Source organism: Macaca thibetana, chromosome 3 (assembly GCF_024542745.1).
Source record: "Macaca thibetana thibetana isolate TM-01 chromosome 3, ASM2454274v1, whole genome shotgun sequence".
Lineage (NCBI taxonomy): Eukaryota > Metazoa > Chordata > Mammalia > Primates > Cercopithecidae > Macaca > Macaca thibetana.
The window spans coordinates 60,882,503-60,896,031 of record NC_065580.1 but is presented as its reverse complement, the minus strand read 5'-3'; the positions used below and the strand labels follow the sequence as shown (position 1 = coordinate 60,896,031).

Here is a 13,529-nt window from a genome sequence, read left to right as displayed (position 1 = left end):
CTGAAACAAATATGAAGAAGACCGTTTTAAGGAAAATACAGCATGGTAATTTATGGTACCATCATGAAGCAAGAAGTGAAAGAAAGACATTTGAATTTAAATTATTGTTTATGATTGTGTAATTGTATAGGTGTTTCAGTGTCTGTTCCGGAAAATATTCCTGCATCTACTTTTATATATTTGATTCTTTCAAGAGATCCAGATCTAGGACAGGAAGTTGAAGTAAGTTTTTTTTAAAATTTTCATCTATTTATTTTTGCCCAACTTGGATGAAAAAAAAAAAACCCAAAAGAGTGCTCAATTTTTAATGTACAAAATATTATATTGCCAGGCTGTTAATTAAAGTGTTCTTCATATGTATGGTAGTCACTGAAGTGAGAGAGGAGACTTAAACCTTTTGATGTAGTAACATAGAATTAAAATGCTCTGGCTTTAAAATGAAAGCAACAGATATCAAATGGTCTGAAAGCATTGTGAAAAACTAGAGCTTACATCTATTGGCATTTATCTGATGACATTTACGAGCATAAATAGAATGTTCTTTCATTGTTCATTGCCTTTTATTCATCCCAATCAGGCATATTTTCTTTACTATACATACAATGTGAGTAAAGGATATCTTCATATTAATTCTGGTTTTAGCAATAATTCATAAAGAGGAGAGAATAAATTTTAGATGATAAAATGGTTACAGCTTAAGTGGGGGTAAAGAAGAAATTTAAGGTTATTCATCACTGTATACTTTCTCAGAAATATTTCTGGTATACATATGACCTATAATCTAATTATATTTGTAAGAAAAAAATTGTTTATTGATGGTGCAATATATCATAAATCTGATTAATACACTGCAATACTCTGCCCTAAATTTAGTGAGTCAAATTCTCCATAGAAGAGACTAACTTTTTTTCTGTTTGTTCATGCTTGCTATAGTGATACACTTACAAATATCACTTGGGAATATGGTTGAAACTAAAAAGTTTGGGAGAAAGCTCTGTGGAGAATTTAGTCTATATATAATTTTTCTGGTTACCTGATTATAATGAGATATTGATTAATACACTTGATTACATTTTTTGCTCATGTGAATTTCAGACTGAGGACCGACGACAACACAGGAACAATGTAATTCCTGGTATACCAGGCTCAGCTCATCTATTTGTGTGAATGTGTTAGTGTGTGTGTTGGGAGGATAGAGTCAGGATATTGGGGTATGTGGATGTGTGCATTTAAACTAGAATATGTCCATATGTGTGGTGGATGGGTGTCTACAATAGTATCAGTTATATTTATGTGTCTATGTGTATAGCTTCCATTACCAAAAATTAATGTAATATCTAGATTTTATTGTAAAAGTCATTAGGAAAGAGAAAACAAAAATTTGGAAAATGATGATTAACCATAATGGGAAAAACAAAGAGATTATTTTCATAAGGATATTTAAGAGGATTTTAGTCTAATATAAGCCAACTTTGGTTGTTCGCTTACAGGCAAATGAAAGATGGTTAATATGACCATCAAAATGGCTATTATGCATTTTTTGGAAATGGCATTGGGTATCAGATCTCCCAGGTTTTATTGGGGTTTTTTATGGGCTGGAATCTGGATGTAAGTGTTTACAGTATAATTTCTTTATGAAATCCTTTTCAAAATCTTTAATATTTGTTTTGATAACAATGGAGAGAAACATGCTGATGCCCATAAAAGTAATAGCTTTGTGCAAGGCAATATTTTATTTTTGCCATACAGAAAATCAATTCAGAGATGAAATCAAATGGCTTTTTCCAAATAATTTGGTGCCTCCTTTAGATATACTTCCTCCTTTAGATATACTTCCTCCTTTAGATATCCTCTTTTAGATATATTCAAGAGGGAACAGCTTTTTTTTTATATTGGAAAAATCTATAAATGCAACACTTGAAAGTAAACTATGAAATTATTGAAAACTATTCACCAAAAATGCTCTAATATTTTAGTATAAAATGCATTGGAAAAAAATACAACTAAAATGTGAAATAATATGTAGATTATTTTTGAAGTCTGGAACTGAAAGTGAGTTCAGATTTTAATTTATAGGCACTGTCTTCACAAAATTTATTTTGGTTTACACCTTGCCAAATCATTTCATCAAAGCTGTCAGTTCAGGATTCATGCTTAATAATGTATTAACCATGTTTGTGTGTGTTGCAGTTTTTAATATTAAATTTTTCAGTTAATGCCACTGCCTACTTTGCTTTGGATTCACGTAATGGTGTCATTTCTAAAACCACTGAACCTCTTTTGGACTATGAAACAAATCTTAAGGTAAGACTAAATATCAAACAATGAATACCTTTAAATACCCTTCAATAAAATAATTTTTAAAAACTTATCTAAGTTGAAATAAAAAGTTATCAAATTTATATAATTGCATTTTCATAGTCACCCAGATCAAGCAGAAATTCATTTTAAAAGAAAATAAATTTAGGCGCTTATGTGATTCATTATGTGTACTTTTTCATTAGACCTTAGTTAAATATCATTTCAATCGTTGTGTGTGTTTCTGTGGGTATGTACAAAAGTTGGAGAAGGGATTGTCTCCATATTCAACAGCATGGAACAGAGGCAATGTTCTGGGTAATTAACTAAAAGTACACTTCTTTGGTCTTGAATTATCTGAAAAAGTGCCTCTCTCTTTGGCTTTATGTGATTGTGGAGACCTGGTGTGGCCTTTTTTCCCTGCAATGTCCTGATCAAATTTGAAATTTGTGAATAATTGGAAAGAAGAGTGAGGTATAAGGAGAAGAAAACACGTAACATATCATTTTTTCCTACCAAATCATCCTGGAAAATGCGACCATTTAAATTTCAAATGTTTTCCAGTTTTTTAAAGCAATTCTGGACATTTCCAGTAGTAGACTTATCAGGCTATTGTTGTTGTTGTGTTTTTTATTTGTTTGTTTGTTTAACATCATCTTAACTAAAACATGACTTTCTAAACTGCAAATATTTTGACCAGAACTTATCTCACTATGTGAGAGTTAAAGAAATAAAAGCAACAGCTATTTTTCCACGATATTTGGCTAGTTGCTTGTAAGAATACTTTTCACCCTGGTGTTATAGGATCGTTTCTCATATAGTCAATTTTGTTGTTTTCCATTCACTCCTAAACAAATTGCCTTTTTTCTTTTTGTTTCTTTGTTCTCTCATACAAAGTTCAGGATTAACTTTATTTAGAAGGTGCATATTGACATTTTGATTTTATTTATTTATTTTTATGTATTTATTTTGGGATGGAGTTTCACTCTTGTTGCCCAGGCTGGAGTACAATGGGGCAATCTCTGCTTACTGCAACCTCCGCCCCCCAGGTTCAAGTGATTCTCCTGCCTCAGCCTCCTGAGTTAGTGGGACTATAGGCACCTGCCGTCAGGCATGGCTAATTTTGTAGAGACAGGGTTTCGCCATGTTGGTCAGGCTGGTCTCGAACTCCTAACCACAGGTGATCCACCCACCTCAGCCTCCCAAAGTGCTATGATTACAGGTGTGAGCCACCGTGCCCAGCCAACACTTTGATTTTAATTGTACTTAATTCATAAATTATACTAGAGAGAATTGACATTTTTATCATCATAAACCTAGCAAATTCATGTATTTATTTAACAATTTTATTTGAATCCTTCAATAACATTTTGTATTTTCTCTATAAAGTTCTTACACATCATATGTTTAACATTCCTTGAGTTTTATTGCAAATACTTGTTTTCTAATTGTTATTTGTGGTTTTATAAAAAACTATTGATCTTGTATCTTACTCTTAAAAACAGCAAACTTGCTAAAATTTTACATTGATTCTAATAATTTTGAAGTGATCTTTTATTTTTCTGTGTTAACATTCATAAAACATCTGTGGAAAATTGCAGTTCCTTTCTCTCTAATCTTTATAAAATTTTATGTATATTATCTATCTTATTTTTCTGATGAGGACTTCCAGAACAACGTTTCTTAGAAATGGTAATAGCAGGCATCTTTGTCTTGTCATGATTTTAAAAGACATTGTTTAATTGTTTCAAACAACAGTGATTTTTACAGTAGAATTTTGGTGGGTAATCTTCCTTAAGTAAAGAAATTTTTTCTTTATTCCTAGTTTGTTTAGAGGTTTTATCAGAAATTCGATGTTGACTTTTATAATTTTTCTTCATCTACTCAGATGATTATATTGCTTATTTTCCCTTAATTTATCAATGTTTTGAGATACTTTAATACTTTTTTTTTTTTTTTTTTTTTTTTTGAGACGGAGTCTCGCTCTGTCGCCCAGGCTGGAGTGCACTGGCCGGATCTCAGCTCACTGCAAGCTCCGCCTCCCGGGTTTACGCCATTCCCCTGCCTCAGCCTCCTGAGTAGCTGGGACTACAGGCGCCCGCCACCTTGCCCGGCTAAGTTTTTGTATTTTTTTTAGTAGAGACGGGGTTTCACCGTGTCAGCCAGAATGGTCTCGATCTCCTGACCTCGTGATCCGCCCGTCTCGGCCTCCCAAAGTGCTGGGATTACAGGCTTGAGCCACCGCGCCCGGCCTACTTTTTTTATTTTTATAGCATCCTTATGTTCTGACCTGTAACCAATCCCATATGAGATAGTCTTCAATATATAATGCTGAATTCAATTTACCAATCATTTAATTTTGATATTTGAGTCCTGATTTTTTACCTCTTCTCTGACTAAAGTTCATGGTGCTTTTTTTAAACTTATTTATTTCTTTGCTCCCCACCCATGAAGTCACCTTTAGAAGGTATACAAAATCTATTTGGACAATTGAGAAATTGTCTGCTGGGCCTCAATAGGGCATCACTGGCCTCAGCAAGCTTACATGTTAATTTCATGCCTTGACAATTCTGGCACCAAATATGTATGTATTGGTAGTATAATTAGTATAATCTTGATTACGAATTTCTTTCTGAACCCATGTGTGTGTGTGTGTCCCTCATATAATTTTATTTCAGTGGTATCCTAGGATTGTGGCAAATTGTTTTACACTTACAACAACCTCTTCTAAAAGCAAACAAAAGCAAATGTTCACTGGTAAAATTTCACCTTTTTTTTTTTTGGTTTACATGTCAATCTTCCCCACTAAAATGTGACTTCACCCATGGTAAGACTATTTATAATTCAGATCTTTTCTCTACTATTCTGCACAGTGCATCAGTAGTGGCCAAGAAGTGTTTCTTGAATAAAAGCATGAACTCTAGCTACCAATTTTAAGTGCTTTGTAAAATGTAAAACACCAAGAAACAATAAATTCATTGGTTCAAAAACTTTGTATTTAATACCTTCTGTATGCAAAATGCTGTGTTTATACTCTTATCCCAACTACTACGCCACCACACACTTCATTTTTCTCCCATACTTTTTTCAAAACAAGCAATTTATACATTTTTCTCCTATTTTACTGAACAAATAGTTAATACATTTTATTTTTTCTGGACAACACTTTAATTAAATGGTAATATGTTGTTGGTTGTGCCAGATTTTAGTTAAATATTCCTTGTGATCTTCAGACTTTTTTTCAGCTACTTAAAATATACGCAAAAGGTCGGCAAAGCCTGAGTCCTGTCGTCTCGCCTTCCTCCCATACAGCATGAGCTTCACCACTCGCTCCACCTTCTCTACCAACTACCGGTCCCTGGGCTCTGTCCAGGCGCCCAGCTACAGCGCCCGGCAGGTCAGCAGCGCGGCTGGTGTCTATGCAGGCGCCGGGGGCTCTGGTTCCCGGATCTCTGTGTCCCGCTCCACCAGCTTCCGGGGCGGCATGGGGTCCGGGGGCCTGGCCTCAGGGATGGCTGGGGGTCTGGCAGGAATGGGAGGCATCCAGAACGAGAAGGAGACCATGCAAAGCCTCAACGACCGCCTGGCCTCTTACCTGGACAGAGTGAGGAGCCTGAAGACCGAGAACCGGAGGCTGGAGAGCAAAATCCGGGAGCACTTGGAGAAGAAGGGACCCCAGGTCAGAGACTGGAGCCATTACTTTAAGATCATCGAGGACCTGAGGGCTCAGATCTTCGCAAATACTGTGGACAATGCCCGCATCGTTCTGCAGATTGACAATGCCCCTCTTGCTGCTGATGACATTAGAGTCAAGTATGAGACAGAGCTGGCCATGCGCCAGTCTGTGGAGAACGACATCCATGGGCTCCGCAAGGTCATTGATGACACCAATGTCACTCGACTGCAGCTGGAGACAGAGATCGAGGCTCTCAAGGAGGAGCTGCTCTTCATGAAGAAGAACCATGAGGAGGAAGTAAAAGGCCTACAAGCCCAGATTGCCAGCTCTGGGTTGACCGTGGAGGTAGATGCCCCCAAATCTCAGGACCTCGCCAAGATCATGGCAGACATCCGGGCCCAATATGATGAGCTGGCTCGGAAGAACCGAGAGGAGCTAGACAAGTACTGGTCTCAGCAGATTGAGGAGAGCACCACAGTGGTCACCACACAGTCTGCCAAGGTTGGAGCTGCTGAGATGACGCTCACAGAGCTGAGACGTACAGTCCAGTCCTTGGAGATCGACCTGGACTCCATGAGAAATCTGAAGGCCAGCTTGGAGAACAGCCTGAGGGAGGTGGAGGCCCGCTACGCCCTACAGATGGAGCAGCTCAATGGGATCCTGCTGCACCTGGAGTCAGAGCTGGCACAGACCCGGGCAGAGGGACAGCGACAGGCCCAGGAGTATGAGGCCCTGCTGAACATCAAGGTCAAGCTGGAAGCTGAGATCGCCACCTACCGCCGCCTGCTGGAAGATGGTGAGGAATTCAATCTTGGTGATGCCTTGGACAGCAGCAACTCCATGCAAACCATCCGAAAGACCACCACCCGCCGGATAGTGGATGGCAAAGTGGTGTCTGAGACCAACGACACCAAAGTTCTGAGGCATTAAGCCAGCAGAAGCAGGATACCCTTTGGGGAGCAGGAGGCCAATAAAAAGTTCAGAGTTAAAAAATAAATAAATAAATAAATAAAATAAAATATACGCAAAATAGAAGTTTCAATAATGTATAATCTCATAGGATTAAATATAATTTGGAGTTATTTTTCTTTATAAATATGATCTTATTGGCCATAAAATTACATTTAATAAAACAAAATTAAAATCATTATTTGACTTCATCACACTTATTCGTGATTACCTTGTTAGACCACATTTCTTCATTATTTGAGGCATTGTCATATCATCTCTTCAAATGAAGCGTTAGATTTTTTAAGGGTTCTAAAGTATTTGTGTTCTTTCTAATTTTTCCAAAAGTAAGATAGTTCTTTAGTTGCACGGACTAGTTTTTCCTAAACAATAAAACTTACTCTTTTATGTTGGTACTTCTACAAATTTAAATCTGATATGTATGCCCAAAACGAACATTGGAAAATATGATCTAAGTTACATGAAAATTAGAAGCATAATTGCAGAAATCTGTACAAAGGTACAAAAGATACTCTTTTTGACAAATGGCCTTATAGTGTTTGGGGAGTGGGTCTACATTCTTATGCTTCCAATTTTCTAAAGTATTTTTCAATTTTATTTTTAAAGTATTTTTTATGTAAAGGGAAATTAATTGCATTTTTTTTTTTTTTTTTTGAGATGGAGTTTCACTCTTTATTGCCCAGGCTGGAGTGCAGTGGCGTGATCTCGGCTCACTGCAACTTCTGCCTCCCAGATTCAAGTGATTCTCCTGTCTCAGCCTCCTGAGGAGCTGGGACTACAGTCACCCACCACCACACCTGGCTAATTTTTGTATTTTTAGTAGAGACGGGGTTTCACCATGTTGGCCAGTCTGTTCTCGAACTCCTGACCCCCGGTGATCTGCCCGCCTCAGCTTCCCAAAGTGCTGGGATTACAGGCATGAGCCACTGCACCCAGCCAAAACTGCATATTTTAAGCACTTTATAAAAACCCACATTCTATCTTCTCTTATTTACTTTAGCATTTCCATTTAGTGATTGCTGTGAGAAATAGCGAAAACCGGTCTTTGGAGTTATGCATTGGCACCATCAGTATCAACGTCCAGAATGTCAATGATGAGAGTCCTGTTCTTGCGTAAACAATGAGTAATCTAAATATTTAAGTGATAAGATTAAGCCACAGAAATTTTTCTCATAGCAGGATAAAGACCAGTGTTTGGCTATTGTTTCCACTGTTAATTTTTTTAAAATGTTTTAAATGATCTAGAAAGTAAACCTCGATAAGTTGTATTTTATTATTCTTTTTACATGCACTGGAAGCCAACTCATTGATATTTTGCCCTTGAAACTACAGAAGAGAATCAGTATTTTTTTGGTGGAATAATCCAAAGCTTCATATTTTTCTGGTATTTATTTTTAATAATAAAAATATTAGAGAAAATGTACATTGATATGTTCATATTGCAAAGTCAATGTAGGTATTCAAGAGAATTTGTGCAATAAGCACTTGCTGATATGGACATATGCCCAAACACAAAGATAATGAAAATCATTGCAAAAACATTTGTAGTATTTTGTAATCTGGAATAAAGTACAATTTACCAATCAGTAGAAGGACTTGAAAAATGATACAGGTAAAAGAAACTTTTAGGTTCTTTTCATAAAATGTAAACATTCTCTAATAGATTTAATAATGTAAAATGAAAAAACATTAAGAAGGCCAGACCTGGAACTGTTACATGATACATATTATATGAAATTTAAAATATTTGCTGTGTAACATAGATGAAGAGACATTTGTTTATAGTGATTGATAAAAAACATCATTTGGTCCCACAGATCTGTACCAGATGCACCTATAAATATTTATGAAAATCTCTCTGTTGGAACAAAGCTGGTCATGTTGACAGCGACTGATCGAGACATAGGGGACTCAGTACATTATGAGCTTATAGGGACACAAAAAGAATTTTCTATAAATGAAGGTAAATAATAATTTTATGGAGAATGATTTTATAAAATATATTAAACAGTGTTTTTTAACTAGTGAAAAATAAACCTGATTATTAAGATGAAACAATCTTTAAAATATTTAGCAGCATATTTAGCATATTTTCATGAGGTAGAAATGATTATTTCTTCCTTCTCAGAAGTATGGAAATGGTTGGTATAATCTGGCTGCTACAGGAAGCTCCCAAACAATTCAAACTCACAATAGCATTCCCTGGGATTTTATTGTATGATTATTTGTTTTCTTGAGGACTAAGTTTTCCTATGGAAACCAGAGCAGTCGTAAACATAAAATGAATATTATATATCATATATATAATAACTTTGCATACATAATAACCCCTTTGGGTTTTTACTATCCTAATTCTCACATAACATGATGCCTGGGAAATATTTTAATTTATCCAAGCTCATGCAGCCAATTTCTGTGGCAGAACCCGCACTTAAATTCAATCTGCTGGATTTTGACGTTTGTAACTCTAACTACCTTCCACATGGCCAAAAGTTTGGAGTTTCTAGCCCTAACGACATAAATATAAAACAAGAAGAGGAAGAAAAGAAAGATGTCTTCTCTTTTTAAGAAGTGATGTACATTTTCACACATGAAAAGAGCTGGGTTAAACACAAACCATCTATCATATCAGCCAAAAGAGCTCCTGGTAGAGAGCCAGAATCTGAGAGGGACAGGGAAGATGACTTGTGGAGAGAAGGTTCGGTGTGTCACAAGTTAAGGGGGGAATATATATATATATATATCTCACACACACACACATACATATATAAAGAAAGAGAGAGAAGGTTGCCAGAACTGGCAGTGAAAAGGGGATGGTAGCAGAGAAGGGTGATTAATTACATACCAAGGAATTGATAAAAAACTAAAGATAAATGAGGGATGGTTGCTCCGGTCAGAGATGTGAGTAACAATTGTAGAAAATGAGAAAACTGTAATGAACCCTGTGGGGATAAATTATAATTGAAGGTATCAGAATGAACTTATATTTTTCCATATATATATATATATATTTGTACATGTATATGTGTGCATGTGTGTGTGGTTAACATTGATGTAACTGTACATATATGCAGAGACACACAAACATAAATGCATACATTTTTGAATCCCTACTTAAGGAGTGAAAGAACTTAGGAGCATAATAAAAGAATGGCCACAAGTACAGCTATTACTCAGATAATGCGTTCTAAATACCATTTTTCCCCATAGAAGCTTTTTAGAGGAATGGCTCTTTTTGAGGCCACAGTAGTTAAAGTATAAAATGAGCAAGAAAGCAAGAACATGCTCAAATAATGATGAAGGTATGTCAAAAACAAACAAAAATGCCAGAAATCAGCTTGAATTGTTCCCCCTTCCCAATTCTAGAGCAATCTGAACATCAAAATAAATAATACAGTTTATAAATCATAAAATGAGACTCCATGAGTCCATTGGATATAAATACAAAGATAAATGGACAGTTTGATGAAAAACAAGATGCTTACATAGTTTCAAAATATCTCTTCAAATTATGATTATGATTGTTATTATTTGAGACAGAGTCTCACTGTGTCACCCAGGCTGGAGTTCAGTGGCATGATCTCAGCACTGCAACCTCTAGCTATTCTCCTACTGCAGCCTCCCAAGTAGCTGGGACTAAAGGTGCCCACCACCATGCCCAGCTAATTTTTTTTTTTTTTTGTATTTTTAGTTGAGACAGGATTTCACCGTGCTGGCCAGGCTAGTCTTGAACTCCTGACCTTGTGATACACTCTCATTGGCCTCCCACAGTGCTGGGATTACAGGCGTGAGTCACTGCACCCAGCCCACAAAATACTTACCATTTGCAAAGGGCAAAATAGCAACTTTGGAGTAGAGAAAACTGGCACACACTCACTGAGTCAAGTAATTAAAATGGACTTCATCAGTAATGAGACAAACTGATAACATTCAATAAGAATACAGTATAATTTCTATGATATTTAATCAAAAGTTACATAACCTGAATCTAATCATGAGCTCACATTAGGCAAACCCAACTTGAAAGACGTTCTCCAAAATTACTAGTCTGTAATCTTCAAAAAGTTCAAAGTCATGAAACTCAAGGGAAGATTAAAGACCTTTTCCATACTGAAGGAGACTAAAGACACATGACAACATGCAATTCGGAATTGGATCTTTTGCTATAAAATATGTTGAGACATAAACTGAAATTTAAGTGGAGGTCTTGGTGTTAGATGTATTGATGTTAACTTTCCGATTTTGATGTACCATGGCTGTTTGAAGAATACCCTTGCTTTTAGGAAATGTATATTGAGGCATCAGGTCAGCTACTTATTCTCAAATTGTTCTGAAAAAAACAAAACTCTTACATGAACTTGTAATTATTTTTAAAATTTAATAATTATAGTAAAATAGAAATGAAAGAGAAAAGAATGATAGCTATAGAAGATAGGCAGAGAAGAGCCAACACTTTAAATCATGTTCTAAAAATTCCTGAAGAAGCAAACCTCTGACAAATACTCAGAGGTATCATCCAAAAAAAATTCCTAAAACAAAAGATTTGAAAAGGCAAACGAGGTTCTTGGAAAAACTAATCCATAATGGCTGAATCTGAGCCAGATTTTAATAAACTATTAGATGTTAATTTTTTAGAAAAGTATTTGGGCCTTTAGGCAAAAAGAGTAGGTCATTACAAGGGAGTAATATTAATAAATTGTTAGAAGATTTTTCTATAAGTTAACAGAGTAACATATTTAGGAAACCTGAGAGGACACAAAATGTGATTTAACAAGTTTGCATTCAGCAAAATGACCTCATATATAAAAGACAGCATATAAATATTTGAGAACATGGGAAACAATATCTCCTATTCGTTCTTCCTGATGTATCCACTGGAGAATGCATTCTAGACAACCAAAATACCTAGAAAGGTAAGAATGTGAGAAATGAGAATGAACATAAATTATTTTTTTACCTCTAGATTAAAAATCAAGGTTATAAAGGAGAGAGCACATTTCACATAAGGGTTACACGCTCTGCAAACATAGATGAGATAAAATTATTTAAAAAGTAATTCCCAATGAAAACTTATGTTTTTCTTTTTGTTGATTTCTGTTGTTTTTCTCGTTGCCTACTGTCCCCCACTCCACCTAAACCCTCTTCACCACCCCTACTCCACCTCAGTCGTCTCTGCCTAGATTTCCTGTACTCATTTTTCAACACTCAGCCTAGCCTGCACTCTGCGCTTCCTACCCCACCCACCATGACCCTCCCATGAAATATGTTCCAAAATGCACAGTTAAGAAGGCTTCTCTCTTTCCCTGTCACTTATGCAACCACCATTCCTTACAGATCCACAGTTGTGACTAGCGTGGATTTCATCAGATCAATGACTGACCTTTATTTTATCCTTAGAACTAACCATGCCACTATTTTTAATTCATAACTTATTCATTTTATGAGTAATGAAAAAATTTGCATCTGCCTGCCTTTTAGATTCAGGAGAGGTCACACTTGCCTATCCTTTGGATTATGAAGACATAGCCACCCCAAAGTCTTGGGTATTATATTTTAGAGCTTGTGACAATGAACGAATACATTCAACAACTGGGACAGTCACAGTGTTTCTACAAGATGTAAATGACAATCCACCTCAATGCTCACAGGATATTTACATGTAAGTTATGATAGCAATTTTTGGTCTTCAGATTTTGGCACAGAGAAAGCAGGAGAAAAACAAATGGATAAGCATCGTACCATCCCTGGAATGAAGCCGAAGCCTTTCATTCTTTCCTTTATTTTCAGACACTGTGAAGCTTCTCTTTCCATTTCCTCCCTGGTACAAGTGGATCTGCTTTATTAATTATTTAAAAAGTATAAAAATTAAAGCTAGAAAGCCAAAGGATTATTTTGTTTAGTTTCATGCTTTCAGGGAGTTAAAAGAGCTATTATATGAGAAATCATGTATTTGTATAAATGCAAGATTATAGTTTGTTTTATATTTTACTGACATTAATGATAACTCTAAAGCCACATACAAACTTACTTTCTTTGTTCTAGCTTTTAAACTATGTAGAAATTTAAAATGCATGTATGATATGTTATTTCTATTATTAAAATGGAGTTAATTTACTCACAAAGATTACAAAGTTAATAAATAGTGGGCTGGATCCTGAAACCTCGATTTTCTGATCCTTAGTGTATTGCTCTCTACAGAATACAAGAGGTCTTTTTGACTTCTAGGTCTTTTTGACTTTTTAACTTAGTCTAGGAGTAACCTGATAACATATTCTTCTTTGATATTCTAGTAACATATCTCATTCCAACAGTGTGCAATTACAGAATTAATGATAGATCACATGATCTGTAAATAATTAACGATCACCAATGATGATCAATTAAGTAATATTGATATTACACTATCATATATCATATAGAAAATTTGAGGAAAACCATAGTAATCTGTGCTTCCAGCAACAAAAGACTATCTAGATGGACCTAAAATAAATTCTATGCAGTAGAATTTTGATAGTCCTGCAAGTTCAACAATAAAAGCTCCTGCTTACTTAAAATGTTCACTTTCATAGCAGAAATGATATTTTAT

General features: G+C 35.6%; 1 protein-coding gene across 1 annotated transcript; it reads left to right on the top strand.

Moving 5' to 3' along the window:
- Positions 1 to 2,126: 2,126 nt before the first annotated feature.
- Positions 2,127 to 6,982, top strand: LOC126951248 (keratin, type I cytoskeletal 18-like). Its single transcript, XM_050785239.1, has 2 exons — positions 2,127 to 2,304; positions 5,611 to 6,982. The coding sequence occupies exons 1-2, from the start codon at positions 2,216 to 2,218 to the stop codon at positions 6,902 to 6,904; spliced, it is 1,383 nt and encodes a 460-aa protein (XP_050641196.1). The 5' UTR covers positions 2,127 to 2,215; the 3' UTR covers positions 6,905 to 6,982.
- The last annotated feature ends 6,547 nt before the right edge of the window (positions 6,983 to 13,529 follow it).